Here is a 19697-nt window from a genome sequence, read left to right as displayed (position 1 = left end):
TGCAGAAGTGGTTACAAACATGTTATACTTACCTGCTCTGTTCAAGGGTTTTGCACAGAGCAGCCTCGATCCTTCTCTTCTGAAGTGCCCCGGCAGCGCTCTTGGCCCCTCCTCTTCATCGGGTGCCCCCATGGAGAGCCACTGTCCATGGGGGTACACTCACAAGTCCCGCTGCTGTGCGCCCCCCCCCCCCCCTCTCATGCTCCCGTGTCACTGGAAATGATTGACAGCAGTGGGAGCCAATGGCTCCTGCTTCAATCAATCTATCCAATGAGGACAGAGACAGTGGCTGGAGCTGCTGGGCTTGTGGCTGGAACGAATGGGTTCAGGTTAGTAAAAGGGGGGGCTGCTGCAGCACAAAAGGTTTTTCACCTTAATACATAGAATGTGAAAAACCTTGAGACTTTACAACCCCTTTAATATTAAGTTTGTTTATTTTTAAGTCCCCCTACCCTCCTAATTATTTCCCGTTGATCCTGCCAGGAGATCTGCTCATTTCCACTTCCTGTAACAAGCTGTCCAGCAAAAGTGACAATTGCTACTTACAATAAATAGCTATTATTCACATGGTTTTAAATCTGATCGCCGACCTTCCCTTCAGTCTTGCACAGTTGTACTGGATCCACTCCTGTTCTGAAAAGGCCTTCTTCGATTTCACTGCACATTGTGAGCTTCTCATGAGCCCACCTCATTTCCTCATCTAGCCCTTTCCTCCCCAACCTGACTGCTCCTGGCCTGAACCTTTCAAATCATTGGATTTAAGTTCTTTCAATCATAGAGGCTCAGAATCTCACCGGGGGGGGGCCTGCCCTGGAACGCCAACACTTCCAAACTGACTCCCTCCCATTAAGGTATGTCAATATTTGCATAATTCCTCCTAAGAATAAGCCCACTGCTTGCATCAGGGCTGAGAGCTCTTGAGAGAGAGACAGCAGCCTGCCAGATTATATATATATATATATATATATATATATATATATATATATATATATATATATATATATATATATATATATATATATATATATATATATATATATACACATACACATACATACACATACATACACACATATACACAATCATTTTAGGTTGCAGAAACATATGTTAGCGTCTTATTTTTCTTTTTTTGTGCAGCATAAATGGAAGACAAAATAGAGAGCATGAAGTAATGTCCCCTACCCGTTGAAAACATGCTGAATAAGCGGCTGCGCTGTCTTCATGTACACATCCTGATTGGTCAACGTCTCGCTAAAAACTTCATCAAAATAAAATACATGCTGAAACGTAAAAATAAATAATGTAATGCAAAATTAAAATAAAGCACAAAGAAGAATTGCAAATTAAAATCTCAGTTACATAAACTCACTCCGGAACCTCTGTCATTAAAAGGGAAGCTCTGCCTTTAAAGGCAATTTAGTCTTATGAAACTGATTTTTAGACCTGTGTATGTGATCAGCTTAAAGCAAACCAGTCACAACTACTGTAAGTTAATAATATCACTTAAAATATTGTGTCTTAAAGTGGTTCTGAAGACTTTTCACCTTAAATGCATTCCCTCCCCTTCTGGAAGCTGATTGGTTTCTATGCAGAGCTGCACCAGATTTTGTACTCTCCAGTTTTAGAAAATCAAACCCCATTGTGACTACTGGTGTGTTACATCACACTGTCGCTTTTTTTTTTTTTTTCAATGTTATTAAAATTAAGCATAGTGCCGACAGGGAACCCCAGAAAAGGAGGCAAGAAACTGCTCTGTGCCTTTAGAACCACTTTTTCAGAAGAAAAATAAAAATAAATAAATAAATAGATGTAGCAGTATTGCAAGGAAGAATGAAAGGCAGAGGGAAAGCTGACTTCATTAAGAAGCATGGGGGCCAAAATGACTACTTACAAGCCAAATGAGCACTGCAGAGCCGTAGTCTGTCACACTATACCTGCAGAATGTATTCTTTCAGATTCACGGCTTCTTTCTTCTCATAAATCACAACGGTTTCACGACCATCCACAGTCACCACGCTCACCTCGCCGCGTCTCTCCTCTCTTAAACCCAGCGGACGTTTACGGACACAGACTCGGATTTTATCGCTGTCTGTCCAGGGGCCTTCCTTCTCCGCGGAGTTCGGCCTGTCCAGGACATAGGACAAAAAACACATTAGAAATTGAAGTACCCTGGATATACTTATTTGAGGGTAAAAATAAAAAATATATATACCGTATTTATCGGTGTATAACAGGCATTTTTTTCCCCCTTAATATCAGGGGAAAATTGTGGGTGCGTGTTATACACCAATCCCTGCTGTCTCTAAAGGGAAGAGGATCGAGCGCCGCTGAATTAAATAGAGCCGCGATCTCCTGTGTCCCGCATTGGGCCACTGTTCTGTCTATCATATGAGCAGGCCGAGGAGGCGTGGCTGTGAGTGACGGAGCGCCGGGTATACAGGAGATGGCGGCTCTGTGTAACTCAGCGGCGCTCACTCCTTCTCTTCCCTCGGAGACAGCAGGGATAATCCAACACTGGCGAGGCTGCAATGATGGGCAATTCAGAGGCTGCAGATGGGCACTGAGCAGGGTGCATTGATGAGCTGTGACCCTAATTGTGCTTCAAAGTTCTCTATTTAAAACGTAATTTTTTTACCTTAAAAACGTCCCTCCTAAAATTGGGGTGTGCGTTATATATACACACACACACACACACACACACACACACACACACACACATATATATTAAAAAAGACAGTATTATAAATGCATACTTCAGTGTTTTTCTTTCCTATACATTATTACTTATTGACTTACAATGTGCCTCTGGACTTGGACAAAAAAAAAAAAAAAAAAAATCTGAATTTGGACTACCTAGCACAGCCCTCTCCCTCTTTGCACATCATAGCCCTCTCCCCCTCAGCACAGCTCTCTCCCTCCTTAAACCATTGCCCCCTTTCTTCTGGGAGTATCCAATTACTGTCTGTGCTGGCCCAGCGCCTCCACCTTTCCCCTCACCTTCCTACATAATCTTTTATCTAGTGGTCAGGGGTGGAGTGAAGGGGAATACTATTCAGTGTCACTTGAGTGACAGCTCTGAATCTGCTGGGCAGCTGACTCCACCTTCAAGATGGCGGCACCCAGCAGCAGTCCCGGGGTTTTTGGAGGTCTACATAAGGGAGGATTTTACCGGTTTGTTACATTACATTAAATGCACAGAGTCTCTTCATTACATTAAACAGAGTCTCTTCAAGTGTCCTTTCGATGACTGAATAGAAACAGCTATTGAGGGATTATGTGGGCTGCCATTGCTGACGCAAGCTAAAAAATGTAAATTTATTGAGAAAAAAAAAAAAAAGAACGTATACGATCAATCCCAACACCCTAATGCCGTGTACACACGACCGGACTTTGACAGCCAAGGTCCGACGGAACGAATCCGCCAGACAATTTGATCGCGTGTGGGCTTCATCGGACCTTTTCTGTAGAAAAATCTGACGGACTTTAGAAATAGAACATGTTTCAAATCTTTCCGACGGACTTGAGTCCTATCGAAAAATTTGTTCTTCTGTATGCTAGTCCGACGGACCAAAAACGACACGAGGGCAGCTATTGGCTACTGGCTATGAACTTCCTTATTCTAGTCCGGTCGTACGTCATCACGTTCGAATCAGGTCGGACTTGTGATCGTGTTTAGGCAAGTCAGTTTCGTTGGAACTCCGTTGAAAAGTCCTTCGTAGTTCAGTCCGTCGAAAAGTCCGCTTGTGTGTACGCGGCATTAGACATCCTTACTGAACCAACCAGCTTTGAATCTCCGCTTATCCAGAAGGAACCACCTGTACATACGGTTTCCTTACTGTACACTCTATCCTTATGACGTTGGCACATCCAGACCTTCCCCTGTTTACACGAAACTAGGAAAAAGATCTTCAGCAGACCCTCTCCCTTTCGGATTGGCAAAAATGCTTTATCCTTACCCACAAAATATCACTAGCCACGAAAACCCAGGAAAAAGGGTATAAATTGGTATCTACTGTAGATGGTATAGATGTCCCTCTGTCCTACATCACTTCAACCACGATATACCAGATATATGTTGGTGATGTTCTGGAAACACATTTTTGATCTATACCGTAAACCAGGGGTCTCCAAACTTTCGAAAACAAAAGGGCAGGTTTACTGCCCTCCAAACTTTAGAAGGGCCGGACTGTGGCCAGTGGGAGTTGAAAATGCCCTGATATCGGTGGGAGTAAACAATACCATAGGCTTGGTGGCCAGTGGGAGTAAAGAAATTACATCATTGGTGTCAGTGTGAGGAATTGCGCCCCATCACTGGTGTCAGTGGGAAAATTGGTTCCTCATCTCTGGTGTCAGTGGGAGGAATACTACCCTATTGAATAGTGCCCTGAAGGCCAGATAAAGGCAAAGAAAGGGCCACATTCGGCCCGCGAGCTGCAGTTTGGAGACCTCTGCTGTAAACTAACAGACAACTTTATACAACCATCACCCAGGGTGGCTCTCCTGTCCATTATTGCTGGACCTCTTCAGTCAGTGAAAGAAGATGTGCTTAGACCAGGGTTTCTCAACAAGGGTTCCTCCAATGGTTGCTAGGGGTTCCTTGAGCAATGACCAATTTTTCCTTCTCAGATAAGTTCCCAGTGACACCAATGATCTTTTTAGATATCTGTAGAGGGGAAATTCTTCCCCAAGACCATAGGATGTAAGGAGCACTCTTTCACTGACCATTACACCAATCTATCATGAGTTGTAGATATAGCCATTTTTAACAGGGGTTCCCTGAGACCGAAAGGTTTTTTCAAGGGTTCCTCTGTGTTGAAAAGGTTGAGAAAGTCTGGCTTAGACACTTCCTCACTGCAGTCAGAACCGTCATTCCTCGACACTGGAAATCGACTTCTATACCCTCCCTTGGGGAATGGGCAACTGAACTAGTCTATCAGAAGCCTGGAATGGTTGCCGACACAGGAAATGGGACCTGGACCAGGTTTAGAGACTCACTTGAGTTCCTAACCTGGGCTAAAGGGAATTGGACCACCGTCCCTAACCAGCCATGATGGAGTGCTTTGGTACACCAACGTCTTTCAATTCTGGTTTTTACCATACTTTTTTTTTTTTTTATATCTCTCTTTCCAACAGGGACACAGACAGCAACTAAATCCTGGAAAGTTGCGGGAAAACAAGGCTGCCACATCAAAGAATTAGGATTCCAAGGCTACTCATTTCAAAATAAGACCAAAAGGCAACAAGTTTCAGGGGCCATAGGCTTTCCCCTTCATAGGGTATGATATGAATATTGTGTTGTAATCTTATGGGTAAATAGAGGGCTAACCCAAACTCAAAAAAAAAAAAAAAAAATGGCTTCTTTATTCCAAGAGCATACTTTAGCTCACATGCATCAAACACAAGGCCTGCACTCCTCTCCTGCAGCTGTGGCACCCTTCACATCTCCGTCCCCCTCACCTCAGCAGTTGGCAGCAGACAGGAGGACAGAACTCCTCTACCCTCTTGTCTCTGGCTTCTACAGCAGAGAGGAGAACATAACACCTACACATCCTGTGCCTCTGTGCAGCCACAGCACCCCCTCGTCTCCGACCTCCACTGGTCTCAGCATTCAGCAGACTCCGGTAGCTGACTGCAGCCCTCCAGTGGTCCTCCTCCAGACCCTGCTCTGTTTCCAAGCTCCTTCCCGGCAGAAGCACAAGGTAAGGGGATTGCACTGTGATGAAAGGGGAGGGGTGGGGGACTCTTGACTTCTGATGGTGGGTGGGTGGGGCGCTTATGACAACTGATGTAAGGGGGATTGGGGTGCTCTAGTCTTACAGATATCAATGGACCTTTGATGGCAACCATAATGCTGATGTGGGCTGCAATAAAATGGAGTTTTGACATGCCTACTTTAGCCCTATTAGTCCTCCATTAACCCATACAAGTTCAACATCCATGTAAAAACAATGAGTTTAAGACCTGATTAGGGGGGCCTTACAGCTCCTGAAACGTGTTGGATAAAACAAATGCTCTTGGATGTTTACTGAGGTGCTCTTTTTTTATGCCTACACCCCCAAAAGGCACCTTCGAGGGCTCTTTGAACTGCCTAACCAGTCTTTGTAACCAATAATAATGCAAATATTACATTTAAATTGTCATGACTTGGCCAATTCTTACCGCGCACATGTCTGTGGCACCCCGTAATTATATCCCGATACATGCATTACTCTGTGGATCGCAGGGCCCTCACTGTCTTTAGATCTTGGTGCCAAGCCACGCATTGCTTTACAGGAAGGCACACTAGCAGCGGAGCTGGGTTCTTCTCCCCCCTGCATTGTGAGGATCTTCTGACCATGAGACTGCTCAGTAGGTGGCGCTCTCACTGTTGGTTCCGCCGAGCATTTCTTAGGCTGAGGATACGATAGGATCTCTGGTGATGAAAAGCCACCGCTGCCCTGGTCATAGACATCATCAAACTGCAGCTGCCTCCTGGTGGCCCATCTATTAGTCTGGGGCTGGAGGTAGACACAGCCAGGCTGGAGGGGTGTCCTCTCCTCTCTGTCCTCCTCCGACACGCTTTGGATGATCTTGATCAGCTGGAAGAGACGCTTGCGGTCCTCCATGTTGTGAACCCCCAGCTTGGAGTAGTCCTTCATGGTCACGGAAGCCAGTTCCTCCACCTTCTGCAGTCCAATGGCAACAAAATGAGGGTAATACCGCTGCAGCTCCGCCTCGCACAGACACTCCAGAAGGCAGGAGGCCATGGCCACAAATTCCAACTTCTCTCCTGAAAAGTAAAAAGGACAAAGAGAATTACCCAACATTGTCAGTGTACATCACATAAAACATGGGATGAGGAGAGAGACAATGGTATTCCTGAAGCTTAGTCTGATTATATTTTGCCTTCCCTGGTTCCTCATTTCTCCCCTCAAAACACACTAATGACATTTTTATATAAAACCTTTCCACTGTCATTACGTATCATCACTGGGTCTCTGTGCTTCTCTATGCAATGCAGGCAGATCATAGCTGGTGGGAGGGGCCAGCAACATCACAGCACCCTGTGCCTCAGTACTCTCCTTCCTCAAGAGCCCTCGGTCCTGATGCAAGCAGTAGGCTGGCTCCTGGGCGGAGCTATGCAAATAGATCAAAATACCTTAATAGGTGGATGTCCATCCAGAACAGGAGGTCTCCAAATGTTTCATTATGAGGGCCAGCGACTTCTACAAATATTTGTGGGCTGAAAAAATCCCCATAGGAGCCCCCATCACACATCTCCCTTACATCAGAGTCCCCCCCATCACACGTCTCCCTTACATCAGAGTCCCCCATCACACGTCTGCCTTACGTCAGAGTCCCCCATCACACGTCTCCCTTACGTCAGAGTCCTCCATCACACGTCTCCCTTACGTCAGAGTCCTCCATCACACGTCTCCCTTACGTCAGAGTCCCCCATCACACGTCTCCCTTACATCAGAGTCCCCCCATCACACGTCTCCCTTACGTCAGAGTCCTCCATCACACGTCTCCCTTACGTCAGAGTCCCCCATCACACATCTCCCTTACATCAGAGTCCCCCCATCACACGTCTCCCTTACGTCAGAGTCCTCCATCACACGTCTCCCTTACGTCAGAGTCCCCCATCACACGTCTCCCTTACGTCAGAGTCCTCCATCACACATCTCCCTTACATCAGAGTCCCCCCATCACACGTCTCCCTTACGTCAGAGTCCCCCCCATCACACATCTCCCTTACATCAGAGTCCCCCCATCACACGTCTCCCTTACGTCAGAGTCCCCCCATCACACGTCTCCCTTACGTCAGAGTCCTCCATCACACGTCTCCCTTACGTCAGAGTCCCCCCATCACACGTCTCCCTTACGTCAGAGTCCTCCATCATACGTCTCCCTTACGTCAGAGTCCTCCATCATACGTCTCCCTTACGTCAGAGTCCTCCATCATACGTCTCCCTTACGTCAGAGTCCTCCATCATACGTCTCCCTTAAGCCCCATACACACTATGAGATTTTCTGCAGATTTTTGTCTACAGATTTACCAAAACCATATAATATGATGTCAAACCTAAGAGTTTCAATTTGTATGCAATCAGGCAGGCCCTTGCACTACATGGTTTTGGTAAATCTGAAGACAAAAATCTGCAGAAAATCTAATAGTGTGTTTAGGGCTTTACGAGAATCCCCATCAGAGTCCCACTGGCATGAGAGTCCCCATTAGAGTTCCCCCTCCCATACAACTCCCATAAATGTATTTAGGCATGTCTAGATTTCCTCATTGATAAAAAGTATCTGTCCCCACCCACGTCGTCCTTCAAGCTGCATCCTAATTTATAGATGGATGGGTGGGGGGGGTCATTATTACCTATAACAGCTTTATATTGGTATTCTGCAGAAGATGAAAGGACTATGCGGAGGGAGTGGGACACTCAGCTGTCCCTGGATGACGGATCTCAGTGTATAGAATAGAGGGGGGGGGGGGGGGGGGATTTGTACTCCAAACCACAGAACTGCTGGTGTCACCGATCACCCGGGATAACAGCTGTCACTCCCTCATCACACATAGAAATATCCTTTCATCATCTCTGCCTGCTGGACATTATATTATTAGGGATCTGTAATGTAAACCCCCGGCCACAACTCTTTTTTTTTTTTGGCATGTTTCCGCTACCCCCCGTCCATGCTTTCCCCTGACCCCTGTATCTGAGACAATTGGAAGTCTCACCGTTGACAGCTGTCATCAAGTCCGGAGGGGAGGGGGAAATCTCCCAAGAGGGATACATGTACCAGTAATAACAAAAAAACAGCACTTTAAAGTCACAGGGCCTCTGTGTCTCTCTATGCAATGCAGGCAGATCATGGCTGTTGGGAGGGGGCTGGCAGGGTGCTGTACATAGCTTCCTAAAATCATCACAGCACCCTGTCTCTATACTCCTCTCAAGAGTACTGATGCATGCAAACAGTGGGGTGGCTCTTGGTAGGCGTTATGCAAATATCAAGAAAATGGGTGGGTGTCAGTCTGGAGGAGTGGGGCGTTCCTAGGCAGGATGTATATACATGCAGACCAGGCTGATATTATTATATATATATATATATATATATATATATATATATATATATATATATATATATATATATATATATATCTATATCTATATATATATATATATATATATATCTATATATATCTATCTCTCTCTCAGAGAGATAGAGAGATAGATAGAGATGATAGAGATATAGATAGAGATAGATAGATAGAGAGATAGATACAGAGAGATGGAGATAGATAGATAGAAATCTATCACACACACACACACACATACACACACACTCTTCTACAATAATTTTTATTTTTTTCCCCAAAAATATAGCAATAAGCGTACATCGATTGGTTTGCGCAAGTGTCTACAAAATAGGGGCTAGATTTATGGCATTTTTTTTGCACTAGTAATGGCTGAGATCTGTGATTTTGATCGGGACTGCGACATCGCAGCAGACAGATCGGGCACTTTTTTGGGACCACTGACATTTACACAGTGATCAGAGCTAAAACTAGCCACTGATTACTGTATAAATGTCACTGGCAGGGAAGGGGTTAACACTAGGGGGCGATCAAGAGAGGATAGAGGCGGCCGGTCACGTGAGCGCCGTGCGGTGCTCTGAAATTAGGTATATAGCTGCGTGTGTACACCCTCTTATAATTTGGGATGTAGCGGTGTTCAGAATTAAGCAATCTCATGTTAAATAGGAGTCAGTACACACCTGCCATCATTTAAAGTGCCACTTATGAACCCCAAATAAAGTTCAGCTGTTCTAGTAGGTCTTTCCTGGTATTTTCTTAGTCGCATCCTACAGCTAAAGCCATGGTCCACAGAGCTTCCAAAGCATCAGAGGGATCTCATTATTAAAAGGTATCAGTCAGGAGAAGGTACACAAGTATTTCCAAGGCATTAGATATACCATGGAACACAGTGAAGACAGTCATCATGAAGTGGAGAAAATATGGCACAACAGAGACATTACCAAGAACTGGACGACTCCCCAAAATTGAATGAAAAGATGAGAAGAAAACTGGTCAGGGAGGCTGCCAAGAGGCCTACAGCAACATTAACGGAGCTGCAGGAATATCTGGCAAGTATTGGCTGTGTGGTACATGTGACAATAATCTCCCGTATTCTTCATATGTCTGGGCTATGGGATAGAGTGACAAGACGGAAGCCTTTTCTTACCAAGAACATCCAAACCGAGCAAAATTTTGCAAAAACACACCTGAAGTCTCCCAAAAGCATGTGGGAAAAATGTGTTATGGTCTGATGAAACCAAGGTTGAACTTTTTGGCCATAATTCCAAAAGATATGTTTGGCACAAAAAAAAACACTGCACATCACCAAAAGAACACCATACCCACTGTGAAGCATGGTGGTGGCAGCATCATGCTTTGGGGCTGTTTTTCTTCAGCTGGAACAGGGGTCTTAGTCAAGGTAGAGGGAATGATGAACAGTTCCAAATACCAGTCAATATTGGCACAAAACCTTCAGGCTTCTGCTAGAAAGCTGAACATGAAGAGGAACTTCATCTTTCAGCAACGACCCAAAGAATACATCCAAATCAACAAAGGAATGGCTTCACCAGAAGAAGATTAAAGATTTGGAATGGCCCAGCCAGAGCCCAGACCTGAACCCCATTGAAAATCTGTGGGGTGATCTGAAGAGGGCTGTGCACAGGAGAGGTCCTCGCAATCTGACAGATTTGGAGTGTTTTTGCAAAGAAAAGTGGGCAAAATATTGCCAAGTCAAGATGTGCCATGCTGATAGACTCATACCCAAAAAGACTGAGTGCTGTAATAAAATCAAAAAGGTGCTTCAACAAAGTATTAGCCCCCTTTCACACGGCAAGCCCACTCAGATCCGCCTGTCTGTTTTTCAGGCGGCTCCGAGTGGGCCATCCATTGACTCCTATGGGGAGCCGGATGTCAGCGGAGATGTGTCCACTGACACCAGTCTGCCATCCGATCCGCTGAAGACAGACGTATGGCGATATCGCCATACGTTCGTCATCCATCTTGGCAGATCGAATGAGAACTGACGAAAAACGGACATACTGCTGCAGCGGAGCTCTGACAGGCCCCTCCCCGCTCAGTGAGAAGAGACGGACCTGTCATCCGCCGGCTCAATGGTGATCAACGGAAAGATCTCCTGCTGAGCTGGTGAACTCCGCTGAGCGGATCCGCCTCGTGTGAATGAGGCCCAAGTGTAAGGGTGTGCACACTTATGCAACCATATTACTCTAGTTTTTTATTTTTGCTTCTCTCCACCTAAAAGATTTCAGTTTGTTGTTCAACTGAGTTGTACAGTTTATAGGTCGCAGTAAAAGGTGGAAAATGTTCTGAAATGATTTATCTTGGTCTCATTTTTTTTTACATCACAGAAACCTGACATTCTAACAGGGGTGTGTAGACTTTTTATGTCTACTGTATATAAACACTGTAAAAGTAAGTACACCCCTCACATTTTTGAAAATCTTTTATTCTATCTTTTCATGTGACAACACTGAAGAAATGACACTTTGCTACAATGTAAAGTAGTGAGTGTACAGCTTGTATAACAGTTTAAATTTGCTGTCCCTTCAAACAGTTTGCTGAAGACAAGCAGACTAAGGACATGGATTACTGGAACCATGTCCTGTGGTCTGATGAGACCAAGATAAACGTATTTGGTTCAGATGGTGTCAAGTGTGTGTGGCGGCAACCAGATATACATAATGACTCCAAACACACCTCCAAGACGAGTGCCTTGCTAAAGAAGCTGAGGGTAAAGGTGATGGACTGGCCAAGCATGTCTCCAGACCTAAACCCTATTGATCATCTGTGGGACATCCTCAATCGGAAGGTGGAGGAGCACAAAGTCTCTAACATCCACCAGCTCTGTGATGTCATCATGGAGGAGTGGAAGAGGACTCTAGTGGCAACCTGTGAAGCTCTGGTGAACTCCATGCCTAAGAGGGTTAAGGCAGTGCTGGAAAATAAAGGTGGCCAAATTTAAACATTTTCACTTAGGGGTGTACTCACTTTTGTTGCCAGTTGTTTAGACATTAATGACTGTGTGTTGAGTTATTTTGAGGGGACAGCAAATGTACACTGTTATACAAGCTGTACACTCACTACTTTACATTGTAGCAAGTGAGGGGTGTACTCACTTTTGTGAGAAATAGAGATTATATATATTTTAACCACTTAGAACCTGTAGGCAGAGCAGCGTACCCGTACGTACTTTGCTGCCTACTTCCTGGTTTTGGGTGTGTGCATGCATGCCCCTGGGCCGGCACCTGATGTGATTGTACACAGCGGGAGTCCTGGCCAATGATTCACGATCGAGGCCTGTTGATCAGCTGTGTCCAATCACAGCCCAGAGCTCTTATGTTGGTAAACAACACAGAGCTCTGTACAGAGGGGAGTGATTTGTCAGATTCTCATCCTTGCAAAGGACTAGAAACAGAGATCTCTTAGAGCCCTTTCACACTGGGGTGGGGGCGGCGTCGGCGGTAAAACGCCACTATTATTAGCGGCGTTTTACCGTCGGTATGCGGCCGCTAGCGGGGCGGTGTTACCCCCCGCTAGCAGCCGAGAAAGGGTTAAATACCACCGCAAAGGCGCTTTGCCGGCGGTATAGCCGCGCCGTCCCATTGATTTCAATGGGCAGGAGCGGTGAAGGAGCGGTATACACACCGCTCCGAAGATGCTGCTGGCAGGACTTTTTTTACCGTCCTGCCAGCGCATCGCTCCAGTGTGAAAGCCCTCGGGGTTTTTTAACCCCTTCCCAGCCAGTGTCATTCAGTTTTCCCCGCCACACTATCGCAGTTCTGTTATAAGCCGCTGATCACCGCCATTAGTAGTACAGGTAATTAAAAAAAAAAAAAAAAAAAATTATATATATATATATTTTTTTTTTTTTTTTTTTTTGTAGGTGCCACAACTTTCACACAAACCAATCAATATACACTCTTTTTTTTTTTTTTACTAAAACATATTAGAGAAATAATTTTGGCTGAAATTTATGAAGAAATTTGATTTTTTTCCTTTTTTTTTTTATTGGATGTGTTTTATAGCAGGATGTAAAAAATATTGGGGTTATTTTCCCAAGATTCTTTTTTTTTTATCTACTGTAGATCTCAAAAAAAAAAAAAAAAAAAAAAAAAAAAAAAAAAAAAACCAGCGGTGATCAGTTTGCCTTACACCAAAAGAAAACAATATTTGTGTGAAAAACAATGATGTATTTTTTGTTTGGGTACAGCGCTGCATAACTGCACAATTACCAGTTAAAGTAGTGCAGTGCTGAATAGCAAAAAAAATGGCCTGGTCATAAAGGGGGTAAAATCTTCCCAAACTGAAGAGGATAAAATAATAATATAAATTATGCTATCAATAACAAATGTATACAGTATATAATGTAATATATTATATTCCAGGGTGAGGCGGCATTACTACCTATGACTAGTTGTGATGATTACCTGCAGTTGTCATAGCTGAGTTACACATCACTGACTAGTAATTATTTTCTGAATAAAAATGTCAGTTATTTATGTCACAGACAAGGGCCGTAGGGTAGTACAGATTTCGCATTGTGACATATACCATGTACTCTGCCAATGACAGCAGAACAATTACACAACCTAAAAAAAGAAAAAACAGAAATCTCTCCTACAAACACTACAAGCCGTGTAAAGTCTATTTTGTAATCTAAAGTTACAGCCACAGAGACCATCGATGAGAAATGGGATCCACTAATAGTGACAGAACTGTGGGGCACACTGCAGAAGTGGCTCTTGGTTCTGGACGGGGCCAAACATTCTGGCCTCCCTTGTCATACAGAACCCGCATCCTCCACCTTTTAGGGTGGTTCGCCTTACAAAAACCTGTAGCCTGCCATTTTCATCCCCTCCTTCTCAATATTCCTGGTGGTCATACTGATCGAGGAGCTTCCAATACTTTCTAAGCAGCTGACCTTAATCAAGCGTGCAGGGCAGGAGTTCTCACTTGCTGCATGCTTGTGTTCAATCCAGAGCTGGCCAGGCAACCAACATTTCAGATGAAATACCAAAGTCAGCAATGGGAGCCTATGTAATTTTTTCATCACAGCTTCCCTTTAAAGCACAATTTAGGGGGTCAGTCACACCCCCCTGCACGTGCTATGCTTTGTATAAAACATATGTGTGCTGGTGTATAGTTTAATGAGTACTGTAATGTGATGTTAATAATGCAATCCACTGTTCACTTTTTTTTTTTTTTTTTTTTTTACTTTATTGAAATATAACAAAATGACATTACATTCAACACAATGCGCCGCAGCAAGTTGAGACCACAATGTAGCATTTTGGTGTGAACAGGAACAAAGTAAACAACTTTTTTTTCTCCTTGCATGGAGTTGATCATCATACACATTGATGGCTCCTGCAGCCCTCTGTAAGCATGGGAGTCGACAACCGACAACTGCTCTACACGTTGGCGACAACTCCTGATGCCCACTCTACAGATCAGTGGTGACAACGCCTGGTGTACACAACTCCTGGCACCTGCTCTATGCACTGAAGATGACAACTCCTGATGCCCACTCTACGTATCAGAGGTGACAACTCTTAGTGCCCTCTCTATGCATTGGTGACACCAACTCCTGATGCCCACTGCACATATCAGAGGTAACAACACCTAATGCCTACTCTATGCATCGGTGGCAACAACCCCTGATGCCCACCTTACACATCAGAGGTGACAACTCCTGACACCTGCTCTGCACATTGGAGACAACTCCTGATCCCCATTTTAAGTATCAGAGGAGGCAACTCCTGCATCTATGCATTGGTGCTCTATACATCAAATAATCTCAAGCTTTATATATTGGAGACGACAACACCCGACACCTGCTCTATGTATTGGTGACAACCCCCCGGTGCCCACCCTACACATCAGAGGCGACAACCCCCCGGTGCCCACCCTACGCATCAGAGGCGACAACCCCCCGGTGCCCACCCTACGCATCAGAGGCGACAACCCCCCGGTGCCCACCCTACGCATCAGAGGCGACAACCCCCCGGTGCCCACCCTACGCATCAGAGGCGACAACCCCCCGGTGCCCACCCTACGCATCAGAGGCGACAACCCCCCGGTGCCCACCCTACGCATCAGAGGCGACAACCCCCCGGTGCCCACCCTACGCATCAGAGGCGACAACCCCCCGGTGCCCACCCTACGCATCAGAGGCGACAACCCCCCGGTGCCCACCCTACGCATCAGAGGCGACAACCCCCCGGTGCCCACCCTACGCATCAGAGGCGACAACCCCCCGGTGCCCACCCTACGCATCAGAGGCGACAACCCCCCGGTGCCCACCCTACGCATCAGAGGCGACAACCCCCCGGTGCCCACCCTACGCATCAGAGGCGACAACCCCCCGGTGCCCACCCTACGCATCAGAGGCGACAACCCCCCGGTGCCCACCCTACGCATCAGAGGCGACAACCCCCCGGTGCCCACCCTACGCATCAGAGGCGACAACCCCCCGGTGCCCACCCTACGCATCAGAGGCGACAACCCCCCGGTGCCCACCCTACGCATCAGAGGCGACAACCCCCCGGTGCCCACCCTACGCATCAGAGGCGACAACCCCCCGGTGCCCACCCTACGCATCAGAGGCGACAACCCCCCGGTGCCCACCCTACGCATCAGAGGCGACAACCCCCCGGTGCCCACCCTACGCATCAGAGGCGACAACCCCCCGGTGCCCACCCTACGCATCAGAGGCGACAACCCCCCGGTGCCCACCCTACGCATCAGAGGCGACAACCCCCCGATGCCCACCCTACATATCAGAGGCGACAACCCCCCGATGCCCACCCTACGTATCAGAGGCGACAACCCCCCGATGCCCACCCTACGTATCAGAGGCGACAACCCCCCGGTGCCCACCCTACACATCAGAGGCGACAACTCCTGATGCCCACCCTACATATCAGAGGCGACAACTCCTGGCTACCTACGGTTCAAAAGTTGCTTTGGAACGTAAAATGTTTTACATTTTTAATTCCGGCCGCCCCGTCAGCGAGAGGTTTATACTCTTACACTTCATCACAGAACAAAAACCAGCTCTGCCAGTGTGTGGGGATGATCCACATTCTGAGTAATCCCAATTTACTGAACTGTATTGTGTTGGAACACCCAGAAGCGGACACACTCAGGATATATAGAGAGGTGTTTCTGCTGCATGAGAAGCAAATTAAATCAGGTTATTGGATTTTCGATAAACATGAAAGGTGACCTGACTGATGATAACCGGACTTCTAACATTTATTGTGGGATGAATCAGTCAGAATTGTTATGAAGTGAAGGACTCGGCACCCCCACATACAGAGGACAGCTCAGATCACTGCATTGCCTTATTGGTGCACTGACAAGTATATCAGTGTTCCCATTATAACAGGCTAAACGCAGAATATCACAGCTGATACCAACAGCTGTCCCACACAGCAAATGGCCAAGGCCCCCCCATCCCCCCCTACACCTCCACTACATCCAGAATAAAGTTACAGCTTACAGTAACCCTTTCCTTGTACTATTCCTGATCTCTCATCATCATCATCATGAGTGCCCCAATCACCCCGGAGAACCAGCTGCAATGATAGGTTCATCTTGACTTTTGATGTTAAAGTCAGAGCCTAGCTCCACCCATCCCACTTACTGCAGCGCCACCTGTAGGAAGCTGTGAGCAGTGCTGATCTCCAAGGCTTCATTACACGGCAATGCATTTTATTGGTGCATTGTTGAGCTACATGCACAGGGCGGACCATTCATTTCAAGGGCTTCTCTTCATATCACTTTAGAGGCTTTAACTGTTTCTTAGGATAGTTTCTTAGGAGGTTTTAGAACCCCTGTCAAGTTTTTATTTGTGTCTACGCCCTACCCATGGTACCCCAAAGTGGCCCAACTCAGCAGCCCACACTACCCAGCTTCCCCCTCCCCTAGCGCCCCAGAGTAGTCCACCCTATCCACAGAATTCCAGCCCATCCTACACACCCCCCGACACCCCAGAGTAGCCCCTCCTACACCCCAGAGTAGCCCCTCCTACACACCCCCCCCGGCATCCCAGAGTAACCCATTCTACACATCCCCCGGCACCCCAGAGTAACCCATTCTACACATCCCCCCGGCACCCCAGAGTAACCCATTCTACACATCCCCCCGGCACCCCAGAGTAACCCATTCTACACATCCCCCCGGCACCCCAGAGTAACCCATTCTACACATCCCCCCGGCACCCCAGAGTAACCCATTCTACACATCCCCCCGGCACCCCAGAGTAACCCATTCTACACATCCCCCCGGCACCCCAGAGTAACCCATTCTACACATCCCCCCGGCACCCCAGAGTAACCCATTCTACACATCCCCCCGGCACCCCAGAGTAACCCATTCTACACATCCCCCCGGCACCCCAGAGTAACCCATTCTACACATCCCCCCGGCACCCCAGAGTAACCCATTCTACACATCCCCCCGGCACCCCAGAGTAACCCATTCTACACACCCCCCGGCACCCCAGAGTAACCCATTCTACACACCCCCCGGCACCCCAGAGTAACCCATTCTACACATCCCCCGGCACCCCAGAGTAACCCATTCTACACATCCCCCGGCACCCCAGAGTAACCCATTCTACACATCCCCCGGCACCCCAGAGTAACCCATTCTACACATCCCCCGGCACCCCAGAGTAACCCATTCTACACACCCCCCGGCACCCCAGAGTAACCCATTCTACACACCCCCCGGCACCCCAGAGTAACCCATTCTACACACCCCCCGGCACCCCAGAGTAACCCATTCTACACACCCCCCGGCACCCCAGAGTAACCCATTCTACACACCCCCCGGCACCCCAGAGTAACCCATTCTACACACCCCCCGGCACCCCAGAGTAACCCATTCTACACACCCCCCGGCACCCCAGAGTAACCCATTCTACACATCCCCCGGCACCCCAGAGTAACCCATTCTACACACCCCCCGGCACCCCAGAGTAACCCATTCTACACACCCCCCGGCACCCCAGAGTAACCCATTCTACACACCCCCCGGCACCCCAGAGTAACCCATTCTACACACCCCCCGGCACCCCAGAGTAACCCATTCTACACATCCCCCGGCACCCCAGAGTAACCCATTCTACACATCCCCCGGCACCCCAGAGTAACCCATTCTACACACCCCCCGGCACCCCAGAGTAACCCATTCTACACACCCCCCGGCACCCCAGAGTAACCCATTCTACACACCCCCCGGCACCCCAGAGTAACCCATTCTACACACCCCCCGGCACCCCAGAGTAACCCATTCTACACACCCCCCGGCACCCCAGAGTAACCCATTCTACACACCCCCCGGCACCCCAGAGTAACCCATTCTACACACCCCCCGGCACCCCAGAGTAACCCATCCTACACACCCCCCGGCACCCCAGAGTAGCCCATCCTACACACCCCCCGACACCCCAGAGTAGCCCATCCTACACACCCCCCGGCACCCCAGAGTAACCCATCCTACACACCCCCCGGCACCCCAGAGTAGCCCATCCTACACACCCCCCGGCACCCCAGAGTAACCCATTCTACACACCCCCCGGCACCCCAGAGTAACCCATTCTACACACCCCCCGGCACCCCAGAGTAACCCATTCTACACACCCCCCGGCACCCCAGAGTAACCCATTCTACACACCCCCCGGCACCCCAGAGTAACCCATTCTACACACCCCCCGGCACCCCAGAGTAGCCCATCCTATACACCCCCCGGCACCCCAGAGTAGCCCATCCTATACACCCCCCCATCATTTCAAAGCATCCTGCTAATGCCGCTGCAAAGCAATCCATCATATCCAATGCACCCAAACACCAAGCACAGCAGCCCATATTATCTACGGCACCCCAAAACACCCCACACTATCCATAGCACACTAAAACACCCCACACTATCCATAGCACACTAAAACACCCCACACTATCCATAGCACACTAAAACACCCCCCACATTATCTACAGCACCCCATACACCATCCACAACCCCAAAGAGTAAGCAAAGCATTCTACATTGTATACAGAGAGCACCCCAAAATCATTTACAGCACCCCAATGCACCCTACACTATCCACTGGCACCCCATATTTGCCTACAGCACCTTAAAGTGGCCAATCCTAAGTATGGCACCCCAAAGGGGCCAGCTCTGCCCACGCCAAGCACTCCATCATATGACAGGCACCCCTCAGCACACAGGAAGCAGTGCGGTGTCCCCCCTCCCTCCCCCCGTGCAGTGTATAGGGAAGGTCTGACCTGTACGGAGAAGCGGAACGTCTCTCGGTCTCCGGGAAGGAGAAGAAGCGCCGGGCTCCCCGCTCTCCCCGCTCTCCCCGCTCTCCCCGCTCTGCCTCCAACCGTCACCTCGTACACAGCTGTCCCCCGTCCCCATGACAACGCCGCTCCTGGCAGTACAGCCAATCACAAGTGGACGTGGGCGGGGCCCCACATCCCACACGGCACTGGCCCCCGCCGGCTTCCGTACCCTCCCTTTCCGAGCCATAATAAAGTCCTGACATCACAAGGACGCCCCGCGTCTACCAACAGCGACGCTTTACTCAATCATGGAATGTGTTTCATAGGGT

The 19697-nt window shown here is 48.0% G+C and overlaps 1 protein-coding gene across 1 annotated transcript in view; it reads right to left on the bottom strand.

Moving 5' to 3' along the window:
• Positions 1-19600, bottom strand: part of KIF24 (kinesin family member 24) — a 49968-nt gene extending 30368 nt beyond the window's left edge. Inside the window, exons 1-4 of the mRNA XM_073618226.1 lie at positions 19369-19600; positions 6160-6769; positions 1935-2124; positions 1183-1280 (exon numbers count right to left, since the gene is read on the bottom strand). Of these exons, the coding sequence (XP_073474327.1) occupies positions 1183-1280; positions 1935-2124; positions 6160-6769; positions 19369-19504 (1034 nt within the window). The 5' untranslated portion in view covers positions 19505-19600. The remainder of the gene's footprint in view (positions 1-1182; positions 1281-1934; positions 2125-6159; positions 6770-19368) is intronic.
• Positions 19601-19697: the final 97 nt, after the last annotated feature.

This window comes from Aquarana catesbeiana, linkage group LG01 (genome assembly GCF_042186555.1).
Source record: "Aquarana catesbeiana isolate 2022-GZ linkage group LG01, ASM4218655v1, whole genome shotgun sequence".
Lineage (NCBI taxonomy): Eukaryota > Metazoa > Chordata > Amphibia > Anura > Ranidae > Aquarana > Aquarana catesbeiana.
Note: the sequence above shows the minus strand (reverse complement) of the source record. Positions and strands in the feature narration are given on the sequence as shown.